Genomic DNA, 20,973 nt, shown 5'->3' with positions numbered 1-20,973 from the left:
CCTAATTTACTCAAGCTGATACAGTTTATTCCGATCTGGAATAGGAGAATGAATAGTCAACAGACACTAGATGAATATGAGGAGTTAATTTCAAAATCAAATTATACTGCACATCACATTTTAAGTTATATTTGCCTATGAGAAGACATTAATTCAAGAATCTTGGGAACTTGTTCCTTGTATTAGAGGCCCACAGCCACACACACACACACACACAAACAAAGAAAAGAAAATAGAAAAGGAGAGCTTTTTACAGGCTTCTAGAAACTGTCAAGCCTTGTATGTACACATTTTAGGGGCTGAAACAGCCAGAAGGAAACAAATTCCACATTCTCAAAGTTACTAGGGTTGCTGGTCCAGTGTTAGGAATAAAGCGCTGGCGTGCACAGGGTGACAGGCAACACCGCAGAGCAGGGGTCTTTTCTTAGTGATGAAACAGACAACCATATTCAGCATGCATTCTCCACAAAGTTAGCCTTGACAGATTTCCACATACAGTAGCAGCATTTGTGATACTAAAGATTGTTTCCTTCCAAGATTCATTCCAGGAATTCATCTGCAGCACATATATGTGCTATTTGATGTATTTCTTTTTATGAGAGAGGCGGTTTTTTATTATTTGTTTTTTCAACTTTACCATCCTCTTTTACTGTCAACTTTACCATCGTTTCAACTGCACAAGCATTAAAAAATGACCAAGAAGATGCTAAAATCAGACAATGCTGAAAACTGCACTGAAATACTTAAACTCTCAGTAAGTTAAAAAAAAAAAGTTCACTGAAAACTCTTCTCCCTTGACACTGATTTGTGGACCAGTAACAGGAGTCACAAATAAGCATAAGGAAAAATAGATCGCATAAATTGGATACTGCTGAATTTGGTGATGGGAGATACATATACAACAACATAGTGAAACAGAGCAGAATTTCTTACCTTTGTGATGATTTGCACCGGATGCTAATTTCCCCCACAGTGTTACAACAAATATTATTATTAGAAGTTTTCCTTTTGTTGCTTTCTGTAAATATCTCTTATTCATCCTGAAAATAAAAATATACAAAGATAAGTATTTCTTTAAAAAACTTTTTTTTCTAAATTTAAAGGGAATTCAGTGCTTTTGAAAAGTACCTGGTTGACAACCCCTAAGCCTTGATTTCTGCTTAGCTCTAAGTGAGGTATGTCACGTACTGCATCAGTGTCACCTCTTTCCCTGCTCTGTCTCCATTCCCCCACACTCTAGGTCAGTACCTAGAGTATTTAATATCTCTATGTTTCAGGTTTCTACCCAGGCGCAAGCAGTGTTCATAATCACAGCAATCTCCAAAGAAATGCAGCAATAGAAAAGCTGTCAAGGAAGAAGCATCCATGCAGTCACACAGTAGGGTTTGCTGGGCAGTGAAGACCCACTAGTGCATCCGGGACCAGCCATGGTCAGTGTGGTCCTCCTTGGCTCCATGCAGTAGAGTTTTTAGCTTTGGAGATTGCAGCTTTTTTTGGATTCTAGCCACGCGTCACAAGGAGTTGATGGATTTGAATAGATCTCCAGTATATATACCAACCCTTCCACAAGCGAAATCCTGCTAGGGAGATATGAGTGGTGTGGAAATATGGCCTCAAACAGAGCAGATTCACTAGTCCCTCTCCTGCCTGTCCAAAGGGTGATGAAAAGATTTGATTTACTGCACCAAGGGAAATTGCATACAGCTACCCTCACCTTGCTCAGTGATGTTTTCACTGTGTCACCAAACCACCATGAAGGTAACGTGGATTATTTCTCAGTAACCTTCAAAGACAAAATGCCTCTCCACCTGCCAAAAAGACAAGTTCAGGAACACAGGCTCTAGTGCTTAAGGATTACAGTTCTGCAGAGGGTGGCAAGAGGTATAATAATGAAACCTTCTCTCACTTTTCATTCTCTATAGAAGAGCCCTAGGGAGCTGGCTAAGAAACAGTTCTGCAGGATGGTCACGTTTCTGCTGATAGGTCAATAGGATGGTGATGCCTATTCCCCATCACTTACACTAGAAAAGCTGCAAACTTGATCACTTGAACAAAATTATTGCTATTTTACAATGCCTGAAGCTAGGCTGCCTTCTCCTTCTGAGTAGAAAAAAACTGAAAAAAAGTTACACATTTCTCTCCTATTATATTCATGAGAAGCCTGAAAGAATTAAAAAGGGTATCTCTTTTTCTCTCTTTTGCTCTGTTTGTGTACAACACTATCTTGGGCAAACACAAACTCTGTGAAAGGCAGATTGTGATATAATGCAGAATTAACCAATAGTCTTTTCAAAGTCCTAAATCTCTTTTCATTCCTTCAGAGCAATTCCTTTCCTTCGAGCAAAATATTTTCTAAGAGGACACCCTGGTGAGGCAGCCCCCTGTCCCCTCACCTAAGACTCATAACCAGACCACTTGCCCCAAAACTGTCAACCTCACTTTTCAGGAGATAGATGCGAGCTTGTTAAACACCGGTAAGATGCCACACCAGGCTGTGTGTAATGAAACACTACGACTCAAATTAACTACCCGCTGAGGAGTGTACCAAACTCCTTAACATCTGGCTTCAGAGCAAACAGAATCCAGTATACTTTGACAGCAGTGTTTCCCAGAGTTTCATATATCACAGTTATCAGGGAAAAAGTAGAAAGGAGTAAGCAAGAGCTATATCTGGGATTGTGGATGTGTACCTGAAAGTCTGACAGATTAATAATCACTGCAGAGGTCACAGCGCTCTGTGAACCATAGCGAGTCGTGCCTTCTTGCACTATAATTCCAGTTCTTTTAGTGTAAACTGCATATTCATCACCAACTCCAGGGTTATGAAGTACTCGAAGCTAAAAGGAAATACATCACTTGTCATTGTAAATAAGAACAAAAAAATTAAACTGAAGTGCACGTTCAGCATATGTTGTTTCACAGCCTCCTCTGTGAACAGGATACGATTTAACTCTTTCACTCCCAGATTCTTTTAATACACCTGTTATGATGCTGGTGCCAAGTCATTTCTCATTAAAATCAAGTCTTTCTTCCTTACATACCCAACTCTACTCGAAACCCAGGGGGACTTGCACCATTAAGCAAAGCAGACTCTAACGCAGATCCTTCCTGTACTCTCTGCTGTTGCCAGATTCACCTGCTCTGCCACGAGACCGGCTGCAAACGCACAGCAGAAAATGCAAATACACAAGGAAAAACAGTGGCAGCAGGAGCAAAGAGAAAAAGCCACCCTGTCTGCCTGTGAACAGCAGCCCCTCTGGGTAGTGGCAGAGTGAGGAGACAGACCTCTGCCCATAGGCCAGTGCACCAGACAGCAGTAAGCCAGCGCTGAATCTAGAAAGGGCCCTAATGTACAGCAAAGGAAGGGTTTCAGCTCTAACACAGCAAATCCAGGATCATTGCCATTGCCAGGTTTTCCAGTCCTGAAAAAATAATGCTTCTTTTCTGCACTGCAAGCCTATTGCACTATTCTGCATTACTTATTCATTGAATTTACCTTTAGAAGAATATAAATCATAACTTTGTCTTTTAACTGTCCCCTAATAAGCACAATTGGACAGGCTAACAGAAAAGTCAGTGAAAGTAGCAGTTCTAGATTGGGACTCTGAGGCCATCAGCAGAAGTACAAAAACAGTCTCTCAGCAGTTAAACCAATTACAACACGCAGCAGCAGGAACAAGAAGAAAATGGGAGATGATGGCAAGTTTCAAACTGATTACACAGCGTAGCACTAGACCTGAGGTTGTACGTATTGGCCATTCACAACGCTCAGTCCAGGCACAGATGGGCAGCTGCATGCACAAAAAGCAGGTAGGAAGCTCCTTGAGAAAGGGAGAATGCTCCTGGCAGAAGCCACACTGGAGCAACACAGCCATGGAAAGAAAAAATGACGGATTTGTGGTCATAGAGACTCAAGGGGGTGGGACAGATTCATCTCAACAGCAAAGCAGGCAACCAGGTAGATAACAAAAAGTGACCACAAATGCCAAAACTCACCGAGATTTTGAGACACAGCCAGTGTCTGAGTGTGTGCATTACTATCTGGACTTCCAAACTGTGATGCTGATTATTCTCTGTGGATTTCCAAAGCAGCCCAAGGTGTAGCACTGAGAAGGCACTGAAACTAAAAAGCACTTGACCTCAGCTTTGAAACATAACTATTAGCCTATTGCAACCCTGATCCATGTCAGGTAAGTGGATCCAGGAAATTCAGTTCATTACCAATGCTCCTCTGTGTCATACTGTTATTACACTAACATAACAGGCTGTGTTAAATAGAACAAATGAGGTCTGAAATGAGGTCTACTTTTCCTAGAGGTGATGCAGAGCTGCATGGACAAACTATGGCTATTAACCTCAATGGTTTTCTCTGTGAGACATCTTCCTTTCCTACTTTTCTTCAGAACCTTTCCCTCACTATGATCCTTACAACCTTCAATAACGCCACATAAGACAGAGGTGATCAAAACTGAGAATAGCCATGCTATAGGAAATGTTTACATTTGAAAATCAGTTTTACACAAAAGCATAAATTTTATGCATAAAAAATATTTCCTCGGTTTCTAACCTGCAAATATTGGAAATAAACCAAAAGAATTCTCAGCATTTTCACTCAAACAAGGAAATGAGAGACTGCCATGTCTGAGTTCATTTTTCAATGTGCTTAGAGGCCAGGAAAAGGAAAGGTAGCTTCCTTTGTGGTTTCAGGCACACATTCAAAATGAAACAAAAGACATGATACCAGCATAATCCAAGCAGGTGGTGGCTGAGTGAGACGACTGCACTGCGACCAGCTCTTCACTTACACCATCACACAGTGAATAAATTCATCGGATTCGGTACTTTTGCTCTAGAACATTCCTTTCTCCTAATGTGCACTCCACGAGCCCATCAGTGCTCTTGGATCACAGGCTACGCTGTTTTCGAGATTAGAGACAAAAATAGCTAAAAAAACACAGGATTTTTTCTCAGGGTGAAAATGCATCTGACGCTGCAGAGAAGCTTCACAGATTGGTGTGTCAGCAGAAATGCTGCTCCCTGTCCCCAGTGGCTCACGGAAAGCAAACTGTGAATATACGAATAGGTGTGTGCAAGCTGCTTCAAAGCCCTGCCTGCCCCCTCACAACAACGCATGTGTCCCAGCTATTCAGCAGTACTAAAACTGGCACATGCAGATGTGTATTCTCAATATTCATTGCAATGATGCAGTATCCTCTGTCACACGAGCTTCTGAGTTTCTACTTTCTTTCCTCCTTCTGTGCTGCTGTGCTTGAGATCAGCCACCTTCCCAACAGTTCAGAAAGAGAGGAGAACCACATGGGAATTACCTTACATTGTATGGCCAGTATTAAATTGCCTTGCTTTCCTATTTTAAGCAAAGCATAGCCACATGTAATCTTTACTGTTGAGAAAAAGAAAAGAATGCAAGAAAATAATAGTTTTCATTCTTCCTTTAAGGGCTTAAATACAAATAAAATTCTCATTGGTTTCCTAGGAGTTAAACAGTTATTTTTCTCTGTTTCTCCTTTTCTTTCTTTTTTTTTTTTAACAAACATCAGCCTCTGTGAAGCTTTTTAGAATTCATTCGTTCCTGCTTTACACATTTAGAAACTTTCAGTGTCAGTAAGATCCATTTGCCTTCTGCAAACACATACACCCTGTGAATGCACATATTCATGAAGAGAAGTATATGCCTATTTCTCTGCTGAATCCTTATTAAATGTTTAAGAAACACAAAAATTTCTGATAGAAAATTAGTGCCAAATTCTCTTTCTTTTCTTTTGGCAACTGATATTTTATTTTCTACTTCAGAGAAACCCTAAATGAGTGGTAGCAATCACTTCCGACCCCAAGTCTCTTGTACAGAAATAATGCAGCTATTTAAATTATGTTCTCTGCAGTGTTGAATCTTACATTATGTATTAGTTGTCTTAGTTTTTACACCCCAGGCAATGCAGGTATTTGCAGCTTTATTTAGCCTTTCCTATGTAAGCTAATGCAGATTTAAAAGTGCCCCCCTGGTGGATAAGGTCACTTTGTAAAAGTAACACCTATGCGACCCTTATGTGTTTGCATATATATAAATTCCCTCTATGACATTCCTGTCATGTTTGCTCAGTGAACAAGTAATTTGCCACTCTCGTTACTTCAGGTACAAGGTAGCTTGTGAAAATCAATCTTCTTTCTGCTTCATACATCACAGCCTGTAACAGACACAAAGTGCCTTCTGGTTCTGAACGAAGCTGGGGGAAGAATACAGACCTGTTCTCAGAAGCTGCTTTGTTTGATCTAGATGGGTAGGAAAAGAAAGAAAATAGGCATTTAGCCTAGTAAAACACACCAGTCTTGTGTAGGAGTCACACAGGAAACCTCTGTATGGCAAAGCAAAAGCAGTGGGGGGTTTTTCAAAAAATTGTCATTTACCAGTTTGGATTCTCTGATAGCAGAATACGTAGCACTAGGAAGCTGAGCATGCTATCAAGAAATAGTCAGAAATAATTAAAAGATTGTTGACAGATCAATACAAGTAATATAGTCATTGCTACTTTCAGTAGCAATGTGTACCAGTGGACATGGGATGCAGAATTTTAGGGTTAATGCCATAAGGAGCGCTTTTAAAAGGTTACTGTGTGAAGACTCAAGACACCGAGACAAATGAATCCTTCCTCAAGACTGCTTTAGCATATGATTAACATGCAAGACCACACTCATCTTTTATTGGAATCAGTGCGACTTCAGCACATACTTTCCTAAACAGAGATCAGTGTGCGCAACATGGGTTTTCCTGAAAACCTACTAGAGAGTGAGCTTTTATAAGAAGAGACAGTTTTGAAAAAGGAAAATATCTCAAATATCTGAAAATTTTAAAGAAACAAAATAAAAGAAAATATGCAAGAAACAAAAACCTTTTTCTTTATATGCTGCAGACAGAAGCACATACAGGTAATTGCATATGCCTACAGTATCTCACACTGCTGGATGCAAAATTTACATATATATTATTGCTCCAAAAATCTGATAAGCAGGGCTCTTAAATTACCAGAGGTATAAAATGCTTTAGGCATCTAGCTGCATACAGCCTCACAGCTAAAACTCGTAGGTGTTTTACTGAGATACTAGGGAAAACTTATTTTTTTCTTCCAAAGGGGCAGGTATGGTTGTGATGATATTGCCTTGAAAACTCAGATGATACTGATGAATGTCTTTCCTTCTAAACCACTATCAATGTTAATCTCCCTTGCTTTCAGATTAACACCAATTCTTTGTAGACACAATTGACTGCAATTTTCACCTTCATTAATTTTCAGATGCAACACCTAACTGAAAGCAATAAAAAAACACAGAAAGAGTAAACAAGAAGTGCCCTATCCTCCTAGCCAGCTTCAGCTCAAACAATACAGATACATTTAACTGTGTATTTATAAAATTTCTTTCTTTGTCAGTTCATCAGGACTGGCAAAAAAGTGTTCATCTGATGAACATTGATGCTGATACATCATCAAACACACAGAAAGAAAATGTCATGAATTTTTATGTGGGGTTAGATTCTGTACTTTTATGAATTTATGAAAATGTAAGTATAAAATTAATAGTAATAATGTAGCATCAGACCTGCACATACAGGTTTTTTCTGTGTGCTTTTAAGTGCCTAACATAAAGCATTACAAAATATTTAAAAATTCAAAATATTCTAACATCTTTAATTTGCCCGGTGATGTTCTAGACACTTTTAAAATGTCTAATCTCACAATTAAGAGTTCAGCGTTAGAAGGAACTTAGGCTCCAATTCACATAACTTTCTCTGATATTATTATGCCACTTTAAATTCTTTCTTTCTCCACTCCTGTGCTTAAGGGGTTTTAAGTTGTAGGGGGTACTATCTACTCACTTAATCATCACAGCAGTAGTATTTGCTCATATCTTACATGTGATCCTTTTGCAGATGGTTATTTAAATTTCTTCATTCATATCTTACTAACCTATCAAAAGTTTAACAGAAGGGGGGAAAAAAGGATAACAGTTCATTGGGCTTTGAACAAAATGTCTCAATGAGACCTGAATCACTAAGAATACTGTGATTTCATAAATGCCATTACAGTGGCAGAGATAAGTTTCCTAATCTATCAAGGCAGAGGGAGTATCAAATATTAGTGGTGAGTGGCAACTGAAGTGCCCATATTTAAAGCAAGGGCAAAAATGATCTGGGCAAGCTTAAGCCCCTTAGTCTGACCTCTTTGGTTTGTAAGACTTTAGAGCAATCTTTGAAGAAAAAGATGAACTAAAGACAGAGAAGTAAATAGAACATGGGATAAAATGTAGCACAGTTTTTCCAATGGTAGATTGTGCCAGACTAACTTGACAGCTTTTTTGGTAAGATAACTGATTTTCTAGACAAGGAAATGAAGTAGATATAATTTGTCTGGATTTAGATAAAACTTTTGCTACAGTGCCACTCCAGAACTTATACATTAAGCTGGAGACTCTGTGGATTACTCCAAGATTGAAAGGTGGATCCAGGTGCGATAACAGCAAGTAATACTGAAAAGGTCTATCAGAGATTAATAACATTTCTGCAACAAGTTGGGAATTCACTGTTTGAAATAACTGTAGTAAAGAGTAGCTTGCTTATACTATTTGATCACCAGGGATACACCAGTATGAATGCAATATGAGATGGCTGTGAAAAAGGCAAGTCCTGTAAATTAGTAGATGATATACTTCTAATAAAGATAGGAAAGAACTATTGTGCAGTTTCATAATCTATCACCTAGAATTATCTGTACAATTCTGGTCAATCATATTCATGAAAGAGAAACTGAACCTGGAAAACATGTGGGGATAGTCTTCTGTGATGATCAGAGGAATGGACCCTACCACAGCAGGAGAGTGAAAGAGCCTGGCTTGTGGAGCAAAGCAAATGTCAATGTCATGGTCCTTTTTCATAAATTAGTACAGGAAGTGAAGTGCTGCTTTTTTCAAGAAGAAAATAGTAAAGCAGTCCTTTCCCAGTGCATTAGCATAGCTTTTTTCCAAAGCCATGTCATGCTCCTTAAAAAACCAAAAGTCCCAGCATTTCTCTCTTTGACATCCTATGTACCACACCTGCAAAGCTACCCATTAACGGCCCGAACTCACTGTATTGTATGCCATAAAAAAATTATTAAAATGTCACACATGGATCTTAAGCTACAACTTCAGAACTATTTGGACACTTCTCGTGAGTCCAATTAGCTGTTCTGCACTGCCATTTTCCTCTGGAATTATTACATTTAATGCTTGCCTTGTATCTACAGCCATACCAGCTCTGTAGCTGAATTCACTGGAGTAGGACTATGCTGATGAACATCTGATTACGATGAATATCCTTCCTCTTAGTCTTCAATGTCTTCAAAGCATACTTCCAGTCTCTGCATCATAACATTATGACCCAAACAGTCCCAGTCCTCATGCTGGTGGACCATTCAGTACTGAAATTCCTTTGTAATAGACTTCAATGAATTAAAGTCACTCTGGTAAACATGGGCAATGGTACTATGATTAACACTCCCTTGCTTTGTTTCAAGCTCACTCCCTTTTCCATCAGTCTTACTTTAAATTGAAAATCTTCCTATTGTGATAACAGATTGGTTTTAACATTGACATCACGGAAACATGGAAACTGGCAAATGGCAAAATTATCAAGATATGAAGGAGTCTTGTTTTCCTCAGGGGGAAAAATGTAGAAAACAAAAACTATGTGCTTGCAGGAATTAATTAAGCATTTTTAGATGTTTAAAAGAAACAGAAGGATTTGAGTCCAAAATTAAAAGTATATTTAAGTATGTAAATTCATGGAATTTAAATTTCTATTATTACTAAATCTCTTTAAAATGACTACCATCCTAAGCAGAATGTCTTTCAAGGGATACTGGAGGACTAATTTGGGGAATCTTACACATATGTAAGAATGTGGATGTATTGCTTTGGTTATATTACATGATCTTGCCAGACTGAAGTGTAGTATGTCCATATGAACTGCTTGGATTACTATTATTACAGTTTTAGGGTTGAACTTCCCAGCTGAGGATTAAATTTTGTTATTCCAGAAAGAAATTTTCTGATAAGAAACACTGTGACAGATCTGTGTAGATGAACAGAGAAGCAAGACTCAAACTAAGTTCCCCTCTGCTATTTTCATGACAATTATATCCAGCAATAGACAGAGTAGCACTTCTGGCAAATAATAGGCATGTCTGAGCCCAGTCTATGTTTTGTACCTGACTCCTACACATTTTGGCCCACACTTTAAGGTAAGGTTTCAAGTGTAAATCAAAAATAACAGGTTGCTCAAATCACAGAAAAATATGAAGCCAGCTTGTGTAGTGACCAAAATAGCCCTAAGAGCACACATACTGCACTAGGAAGACACAAGAGTTGCTGGTGAGGAGCAAAGCTAGTTGAAACACAGCTGAAACACATTCTGCCTTTTAATGTCAAGGCCTAGCACCTACTCATTCATCACAGCCACCACAGGCATTGCTTTCAGGGAAAACAGAGCTGGGCCAGACTCCTTCAAAACATCACTTGGTGGATTTAAAACATAATGAAAATCTCCATTCCAGGTCCAAAGCATAGGGAAAGATCTCTTTCAGCCTGAGAGATGACATAGAAAGCAAGCCAGGCTGAACAAACAACCTTAAACTACTAGTTGTGAAGTAGAACGTGAAGTCAGGCAGCCTATGCAGATACAGAGCCTTGTACTCAACAGAGGTATGCCCACATGGGCACACAAGGAAAATCTGAGTTCTTAACTTACTGGTAGATAAGTATTCTGTCTGTACACAGGATTTTACCAAACACTGGGTTGTCTGGCCCTGATATGCTACCTAACCTGTGACACAGACCACAATAATTATTGTCGTCTTGAGAACCGTGCTACTACATGCCACACAATTTTGCAGTCTCCTCTCAATCTCTGTTTCCTCATCAGTGTTGCGAAACAATAATGAAAATATTAATTAACAGCTGATACTGAAAAAGCTTCAGAGTATTCCGGCTGTGGCTTGCTAGGAGCGAATTCAAGTCAGATCAGGATTTGCTCAAAGATGGCTGAAGTATCTAAATGGCAGTCTTCCTAGAAAAACACAATGCATTTTCCAGCCTCCTTTCAAATATCTTCTTTTGAAGGGTACCATATAAGAGGCATATTGTCCTAAATTTCACACAGGAAAGTGTATCACCAGAAACAGTGCACTCACTTTGGCAGGTATCACAACAGCCTTGCAATGACCTTTTGATATGGGCAGGAGTTCATTAACAGCCAGTCATAACCTGTGCTTCTTTAAAGTCTCTACCCATCTTCCTGCTACATGATACGTAACTTAGCGTTTGTGAGTGTAATACAACAGCAGAAGGTATGTGAATGATAACACAAATCAATAAATATAATAATGTATTTCTCTGGTTCCCTGGATCAGAGACGCTTAGAAGTGTATCTGTGTCAGCATTTAAGTTTGGATCCAGACTGAACTTTTGAAACCAGTTTCCCAGTTGTCTCCATTTGCTACGCTTTGGTTCACATCGTGGAACAATCCTGGAGCACAAGAACTGAATTCCTTTTGGATGAAAATAAACCTGAAGATGAGCTCTAAGAGTGCACCCAACGCACTCCAACTGCTCAAGGGTGTTCAGTTCTGAGAACAAGACTGGAGCTAGTCCAAAATAACCTCCTTCTCCACCAAATGAATATACTGTGCACCAACAGTTTGGCTCCCCAAAACCACTTCTGTAGGGACAAACTATTTGCTAATGCAGACACTGCTTTGCAGTATTTAGTGTCCTTCACAAGGAAGGAGATAATTGCTATCAATATTTTATACCTGGAGAAACTGCCCTTTTGGTCGCAATTAAACTCAAAAGCATTTTCAGCACACATTAAAGACAGGTGAAAAGGGACTTGTGTGTCACTCAGGGGGTCCTCCAATGAGTTAAAAGTGGAACCTAGATCTTTCAATCTGCATTTTAGGGCCACTATTCCTAACATGACACTACAGCAAAGGGAAGGGCAGCTTGCTTGCCAAAATCAAGGAGCAGCTACTTGCAGCACATCCCCCTAATTTAGAACATAAAGTACAGAATAAACAACTTCAAATTACTCAGTGAATTGTTCCTTTTTGTAACACAGCAAATCCCTTGTCTTTCAATAGAGAAAATTAAAGACAAGAGCTTTGCTGTCCTTTCTCACATTGGTACTGCCAGTAACTCTACTACAAGCAACTCTATTGTCAAAGGAAGGTACAATTCATCGTAAAACTGGCAGAAACTGGATACTTTACTGGCTCCGTGCCTGCCATTCCCAGGCATTGTATCACTGACAGGTTTTCCCCGAGTGTGGTATCTACCACAAGCCATGCTTCAGGAGGTGTGGGTTGATACGTTTTGGTGAACAACAGAGAACCACGCAGGCAACTCTCTGTTCCCTACGCGGAGCCGAACAAATTACAGTCCCCAAAGACGTAAGGGCCCTGGGGATGTCCCCCGCGGGGGTCTGGCCGCGGGGCTCAGGGCCGGCGCCGCCCAGGGCGGCTCCTTCCCCGCCGGCGCGGGCAGCGCTCCCGGGCGGCTGCGGGCGGCGGCCCCGGGCCCGGCCCCGGCCCCCCCCCGCAGCACCCTATAGACGGGACTTGAGGTGAGGGCTGAGCCCAAGTGCACTTCATACTTTTCATACTTCCCCCCCCCAAAAAAAAAAAAAAACCTCTCATATTCATAATTAGATTAAATTTCTTTTACTCCAGTCTAGCAATGCAAACTGTCCTTGAACTGGAAGTTTATTAGAGTAAATTAAATCTGACCCAAGGTTTTTTTGTTGTTGTTCCTTAATACAGCTTTGGCTGAGAAAATCCTCAGATGTAACCACATTTACAACAGGATTAACTAGTTCTAACAAACTCTTCATTTGCATTCTTATTCATGCTCAGCGGAACAATAATATTATTTACTTTCATTTGTATTTTGTTATCAAAGAGGGTTATGTCATTATACTTTCATAATGATTGCACTAACAAGGCTAATGTTAGACACAAAGATTCTATGCATTTAGTTTCAAAAGAATGGGGTTATATCCAGTGTTTGTAGTATTTATAATTAAACAGAGGTATTTTTGATTTTTTCAGTCTTCATTGTATAATAATTAATTGGTACTGTCTAGGAACTAAGCCAAGTAAAGCCTACTTTGCTGTCAGTAGCAATCTAAATTTGGTACCATACAAGTGTCCTAGAGACTACTAGAATTCTTCTACTGCCAACTATATAAAGGATTTCCATGTTTCTCCTATACAGAGAGAGCATTATTCTCTGAATGCACAAGACTTGAAGAGTGTCTTTCAATAAGAGTGGTAATTAGCCAGTATGACACAGGAAGAGCCATGAATGAAAAATAGCAGCAAATTACCCAAATTTCTAAAGATAAATGGTAAGACTTAGAATAGTGCTGTTATGAAATCAAGGTTTAATTTTAATAAGAGAGGATTTTAATTTATTAGAACACAGACAGGTATAATATTTATATATATTACATAGAAGGAAAAAACTGATGTAATAATATTTTCATACCATTTCAGTCATGGCACAGTACTGCTTTCACCGCCAAAGGAAATGATTATGTGTTTTCCAGACTTGTAGGAAACTATATGCATGATACTAACATCAGCAGTTCATTATATGTTGTTATAATTTTGAGAAATCACTGCAGTCTTCATAACTTGACGAGAACCAAAGCACAGTCTAAGCTAATATGTGTATTTCCTTCTGTGTCAATGAATCCTTTTTGTTTCATTGTAACAGCTATCCACCATTTTTCCACAGTCCCTGCTAGTAAAAGGTGACAACTGTTCTTAGGACACTGATGCAATAAAGGATGCTTGCGTTTTGTATATTTTCTTGCAAAATTTCCAGTTGTGATTGCTAATAATGGGCCTCTATTTCAGTAACCTATTGTACAGTGAAACAAGTGCAGCTTTGCCCCAGTGATTTCTTGATTCCTTTGATATTTGGCGTTTCTCTGAAAGCTCTAAGAACCCAATAATTAGATAAGGACTGCAATTTTAATTATCCTTTGTAGTGGCAGACAAAATGTGATTTATAAAGGCTGCAAAACAACAGGATTTATTTTCATGAATTATTTTAAATTCTTGCGAATTTGAGAAAGATTAACCTAAATTTCTGGACAGTCATATTTGGCAAGTATTGCCAAATTTTTGGTTTGAAAATAATCAGTGGAGGCTATATTGTTATTTTATACTTCTTTATTCAAATTATCTACAGATGCTGCAAAGAAATTTATTCTGAATAGCTATATTAATTATGATAAATTCACTTACATTATTGTCGTTCATGTCTAATTAACCTGAATGCCCAACTGGGAATAGAAAGAATTTGTATAAAACAAGTCATGAATGCTGGAAAGGGGAATTTTTCCCTCATTTCCCTGTGTATACTTTGAAGTTTCACAGAGAAACGTGGAATTGATATTTCAAGGTCAAGACATGTTAGCCCACAAGTGAATTCAAAATTGCAGCCTGAACTATAAAAAGTACTTACCACAGAAATACATACCTTAAATGAAAAGCCATTAAGATAAATGGAATAATAAAGAAAAAAGAAAATAAATGTATCTTTATAAATCAGATCTATCAGTCATTTTGGGAAGAACAAGGAAGACGATTTTTACCAGGGTACATCTTTCTAGCGAATTAGAAGTTCAGAAGCCTGTTGACTGTAATGTGAGTGCTGCAGCCACTTAAAATACTTAAAATATAATTGTGAATGTTTGTTACCTGAAACAGGATTTTGACTGAGCTTTCTTGATTAATTTGAATAAGACTGTGTATTTCATGTTCTTCTGTTTTGCTTTCTTTTTTTTAATTAATAGAAGATTGGAAGTTGCCCCTTCCATTTTTCTTGGAATCACAGCATTGCATATATTGTTTTCACTGTCCAAATTAAATGCTAAAACTCAGTCTCCTGTGAATGGCAGGAATAATGATGAATGCACATGGACATATTTCTATAATTTAAACTTGAAAAATAAGAGCCATGAAATTGTAATGTTATTGTCTTCCAGTACTTTCAGTGGTAGCTGGGCTGCCCTTGTACACCCAGTTTAATATATTATTTTTGATGGTGGCAATTCAAGTTTCTTCAGTAGAACAGGTAGGAACATAATCGAGCTGAAAGAAAATAAATGTCTTAAGGACACTTCTTTGCACAACTAAATGAACTAAATAATTTTTCAATCTTGTATTTTCATTGGATTTCACCTAAGAAATAATGGAGCTGGTGAACCTAAGTTGTGCACCATGACCTGAAAGGTTACCAGTCATCTCAAACCATTCATCATCTCATTAACTGCAAGATGTGCAAAGAATATATGTGAACAAACAATGGCCTGTAGTGGGAAAGCAACTCACCGAAAATGTTTTCTCCCATAAATATAAACTACTATGTATTTGCAATGTTCTCTTAGGCAGACTAAGCTCATCAAATATCAATTCCTTGTCCAGCTATAATGAAAACCTTTTATGTGAGGCAAAAGATAAACAGAAGATTTCTGATGATTGCTGCAGTTCAGAAATACTTATCTGCAAGCAGTATGAGAAGATGCCTCCACACCAAAAAAAGTTCTTTTCTGGGTCTCATTATAATTTTTTTTTCTGTTTTGCCATGTTCCTCTAAATATGATTGTTGCCAAACACTGTTTAAAAAATGAAAATGCTATATAGATGCTAAGTTTTATTAATGTTGTCTTCTAGCTTGAATGGTGCCTATAGGTATATATGCACTAATGATCTGAAAAGTAGAGGATAAAAATAAAAATTAGCCCAAACTGAAACTTGAGATCAAAGAACCACAACATTCTGGCAAAGTTCAAATCCAGAAAGGAACTTCAGCCCAAACCAACCAAAAAAAGACTAACTCTTATTTTCAGCTCCTGAACCGTATTAAGAGAGAGGTGGAATTTATTTCTTTATAGAAGGAGGAAAGTTCTATAGTTTACTTTCTGAGAAAATATAATTTTGCTGATTAAAAGTAAGCTAAATGCACAAATTGAAGGACATGACAACAGAATTTTAATTTAAGGACAATGCTTAAGTCACTCATCCAGAACATGGAGAATTCAGGTTTAGGTCTGTCATCTACCTGAAGTAATATGAACCTTCGTCTCCCCAGAGAATATCCCAATCAGCATGCAGTCTATTTGGATAAAGGGTACTCCCAGTTTCTCCAGTAAATGCTGTCCCTGGAATTCTTTATTACTCATTGCAACATATCAAAAATATACATTCCATCTCCTAGGTGAATCTCCCACCCACCAGACTGCAGTCAGTCTTTCTCTGAATGGTTATGTCTGATACAAAACAGAAAAAGCATCAAGTGAAAGTCTTTGGAGCAAGTCATTCACACCTTCATTGCATGCAAAAATTCCTTCAGGTAAAAGAGACATCTAAATCCAGGTGACCTGTGTCTTGAACGAATTTTGTACCAGAGCAGCTGTTTCTTCTCATTTTTTGAGAACTAAGACTAGCCTTTTGTTTTGCTATTTTATACTCTTTGCAAAAAAAATAAAATGCTTGTTTCAGGTCAAATGTTTTGTTCAATGCAAACAGAAAATGCACTGAAACAAAAATGTATTTCATCAACAACAAAAAAGAAAAGAAATTTTTTTATTTCTGTTTTATCTAATGAAATTTATTTTATAGCAAAAGGACATTGCAGGGTGATCTCTTGAGCTTCCACAGACCCTCACCTTTTTAGCCCTTTCCCCAATATACATCTACACCTGCGTGTCCCTCAGTGGTAGTACCAGTGCAGTGTGCCAGTGTGTCTGTGCCAGCACATTACCCTAGAGACTCCAGCAATCAGACATGGAATTCCAACACGGCATCAAAATTGCTTAGTCCTATGGAAACACTGGGAGAAAAAGTCCTTAAGAGAGGGATAATGGAAGCACAAGGAACAGTTTGTAGGGGGTAAGGCAAGTATACAGACTGATAACAACCTGAAACCACTTCAGCATTTCCACATTTAAGTATTTTGGTACAATAAAAGTTCAGAATATTTTAAGTATTTATCTCCAACTGTAGTAACAGGAAAAATTAAGAAGCAAGAATTCCCCTTAGGACAAAAATTCTACATAGCCCAACTCAATTTAGTTTAGAAGTTTAATGAATAAAGCCTGAAACTCTCCTGTTCTCCATGGCAGGTTCTGTGTTCTAGTTATGCCACCCTACTCACAGAGTTTATGTGGTCAACAGCCTAGTAGTAGGCTGTCAATCATAAAAATCATAAAGCTAAAAATTTCTTTAGAGTATCATCTAAATGTCACAAACTCAGTATTATTTTTCATATTGCATCATTCCTTATAAAGGCCAGCTTGTCTCTGATCTCTAATGCATCCTTGATAGAAGTCCACTGAATTAGTCCTTAGGTAACTTATTTTATTGTGTCTTCAAAATTTGAGTTATTTTATTTTACTTCTGAAAACATTTTGTATTTTAAATATTGTATTTAAATCTTTGATTCTGAAAAGTGACTGAATACAAAACATGATAGCTATTATTACCCCAAAGTTATATTTTTCAGTGTATGTGAAACGAATATTAAAGACCATTTATGAAAAATACATTGTTTGAAATCTACACAGAAAAAGCGATTATAAATTATTGTCACAGAAGCTGTGCTTTAGTTTCAGCTAGCTTGGAATCATGTAAATGGCTAGACCTACTGCAGGATATGGTTTCTACATTGTGAAACAGATGAGTTTTAGAAATAAAATGCAGTTTTACTTCATGTTCAGCTATTGGTCACAACCTGTTTCTGAGTTAGAGCAGTTTTACAAGTTCTCTGGTTGAAAGAGTTCCAGTTTGAAGAGATGATTAAATATTCATCAGAATAGAGGGAAAAGGTTTGTATCCCAGTGCAAGCTGAATGATCTGAGTGATGCAGCCATCCAACTAAAGAGTCATTCCCTGATACAGAAACTATTTAATATATATGAAGCTCCATGAGGAGGTATCGCTGGAGTCTCATCTCAGAAGACCCTCTGTCCTGGTGGTTAGCACACTGGCTTTGGGTAAAAGACTCAGTTCAACTCTGCCTTCCACAAGAGAGAAGTGAAAGCTGTGTGCTGGAGCCATTGGTGATGATAACATAATCATGCAAAAGTGAACTCAAATCCCCTTGAGTAGTAGAAAAAACTGCTCCTGCATAAGTGCAGAGAAAACCTAATCCTCATGGTCAAACCAGGGAGCTTCATGATGAATCTATCTTGCAGCTCCCTTTTATCTGTCCGACTTCTTTTTCTCAGCTCTTACGGGGACCAATCTACTGTCTACAGATCACTGGAGCTATGGCCACTGTAGCTGAGAAGGGAGCAGGTGGGACATATTTCTTCCATGCATGCACCAGATCCTGCTGAAAGAAGACACTGCATAAACCCAAACACTTAGAAGGAGATCCAAAGACTTGGATCTAGCTGTTAATTTTTCACCAGCCTGCCCTAACCAGCAGACAACCAGATCTACACTTTATCCTTCTGAATCCAGCTGCTGTAAAACTCTGTAGGTGATTTCCCCTATTTTTGCAGTATTCTAGGGTACCTTCAGAAATATAAATTAGTTGGCTACAGCTAAAGCAAAATTTGGAGATACAACTTCAAAGCACACAGCATACTTCAAGTACTAAAAAGGGTATTATAGCTCTACTATAAAAATATAGTATAAAAAATATAACCTAACTACATGTTCAATAATGCATGTCAAGAAATCGAAGTATCAGAATGATTAGAAATGTTTCAAGCCGACATTCCCAGAAGTACTATTTTTCTATCAATAGAAGAATCAGTAGAAAGCAACTGCCTATCTCATAGTTCATCAGCAAAAGAATCATCTAGCTATATTTCATCAAAAAAACACACCAGACCAAAATGCCATTATAATCCAAGAATCAAGGAGATAATTCATCTACTTATAAACTTATGATGTATCTGATGTGCTGTGCAATGCTGATTTTAAAATCCACTCAATGCCTCTGAAAACTCTGATTCTTGAAAAATATTCAGGGTGATTACAGAAAGTATTTAAGCTTATAAAGGCCACTATATTAAAAAGAGTGAGAAACAATTTTAAAAGTCACTGTATTTCTTATGTGCCTGTAACATTTTTTCAGAAGCATGACAGGAAAGAGCTACAGTAACTTTTTCTTTTTAATAAAGTTTTTACAGAAGTGATCAAGGTAAGCTAAGCCAAGTGATTAGACTTACTTAAAAGAAATCTGAGCCATGCATATCTACCTACCCTCTTAAATATATCTGCTACTTCAATACAATTCAGAGTGGCTCAGAATTTATGAACATCGTAACCAGAAGAGTGGAACGTGGATCCTGCTTCCACCACAGATATTGAGCAGGAAGGTGGGGGTTGTGGTGGGCAGGGAGCAAAGGGGATGGAGCAAATCAAAATATTTTCACAGGCTTGCACAGTCCTCATGAACCAGATATTCTGTTCAGATCAGTTGACATCTTCTAATGTGAATGAGTGATGGCCATGTCCTGTAAAATTCTGGTATCCTTCACATTTAAGTTTTAACTGCATATATAGACTTTGGCAAGGCAAAATTTGCTTTTGACACAAATACTAGAACTTCACAATTTTTGGCAAAGCCCATTTGACTCCTGGACTTTTTTTCCAGAAAAAAACTTACTGCTAGAAGAAAAATACTAGGAGAGTTTAGAGTGTATTACAACCAATATAATACAGAAAAGAAACACAGAGAATCCTTTATCACTTCCAAAATAACTATATTCCCTTATTTCTCCAGCATAATGCCTAAGTCCTGAAATCATACATAGTGATAGCAGGCCTGTCACCTTGTTTATGAAATCTGCACAAATTTCCAACCCTTCATGAAAAAGAGAAACATTATTGTTCAGAAGGCTGCACAAAAACTACATGTCAGGCACACAGTGAAGGTTTGGAATAAGCAGCAAGGCATTATTTGCAGGTTGCTGGAACATAGACAGTCCTGAAAATAGTTCTTTTATTAAACACCTAACTGAGCTTCATGGAAATGGCCTCCTACATACCAGCATATGAAACAATATGGAAGCAGTCACTTCTAATAGATCTAAAATTTTAGTGTCTTCACTAAAATACATTGCTGCCATGTTTGCAAATATGCTATTTCATCAATAAGCTTTCAGTCGGGTGTACTTATATGGCATTTGGCTCAGCTAAACTGAAGAGCCAACCACATAGTAACCCCAAAATCACTGAATGAGGCAATGAGGTCTGGTGCTGATCATGGGCAGCAAAATCATTTCTGAATCCAATGAAAAAAATGAAGATAACCTCTAAAAACCAAGAGATATTATCACTGGACATTTTTAGTTCAGTAGCCGACACACTTGACTATGATGTGCAATAACATTTTGACTGCAAAGAGTACCACTCTTTCCCAGCCAAGTCAGGGTCAGGGATTTGATCTCAGTGTCACAACAGAATTTGTCAAGCCAGAGGGAAGTAAGAACTATAACTGTGGGCCTATCTGGCACTCCAGAAACTGCAGAAGTATATTTCAAGGGCTGAACATCCAGAACAAAAGCTGAGTTTAACTACAGATTCCTCCACCTCCTGGCCCAAGGGACATAGACTACAATTACAAGGGTCAAGCCACTGAAAAGGATCAGTAGCTTAGAAGTGGCAAGAACACAGAATCACAGAATCACAGAATCACTGAGGTTGGAAGGGACCTCTGGAGATCATCTAGTCCAACCCCCCTGCTCCACCAGGGTCACCTAGAGCACATTGCACAGGATTGCATCCAGGCGGCTTTTGAATATCTCCAGAGAAGGAGACTCCACCACCTCTCGGGGCAACCTGTTCCAGTGCTCTGTCACCCTCACAGTGAAAAAGTTTTTCCTCATGTTAAGATGGAAGT

The 20,973-nt window shown here is 38.3% G+C and overlaps 1 protein-coding gene across 3 annotated transcripts in view; it reads right to left on the bottom strand.

Moving 5' to 3' along the window:
• Window positions 1-20,973, bottom strand: part of TAFA2 (TAFA chemokine like family member 2) — a 205,335-nt gene that overhangs the window by 53,811 nt on the left and 130,551 nt on the right. For 2 of the 3 annotated variants that reach the window (XM_067289941.1, XM_067289943.1), the window contains exon 2: window positions 934-1,040. In XM_067289941.1, the coding sequence (XP_067146042.1) occupies window positions 934-1,039 (106 nt within the window). In that variant the 5' untranslated portion in view covers window position 1,040. Of the gene's footprint in view, window positions 1-933; window positions 1,041-2,690; window positions 2,762-20,973 lie in introns of those variants that run through there. The other variant, XM_013948024.1, reaches the window with a different exon arrangement.

The sequence above is a fragment of the Apteryx mantelli genome, chromosome 1, assembly GCF_036417845.1.
Source record: "Apteryx mantelli isolate bAptMan1 chromosome 1, bAptMan1.hap1, whole genome shotgun sequence".
Lineage (NCBI taxonomy): Eukaryota > Metazoa > Chordata > Aves > Apterygiformes > Apterygidae > Apteryx > Apteryx mantelli.
Note: the sequence above shows the minus strand (reverse complement) of the source record. Positions and strands in the feature narration are given on the sequence as shown.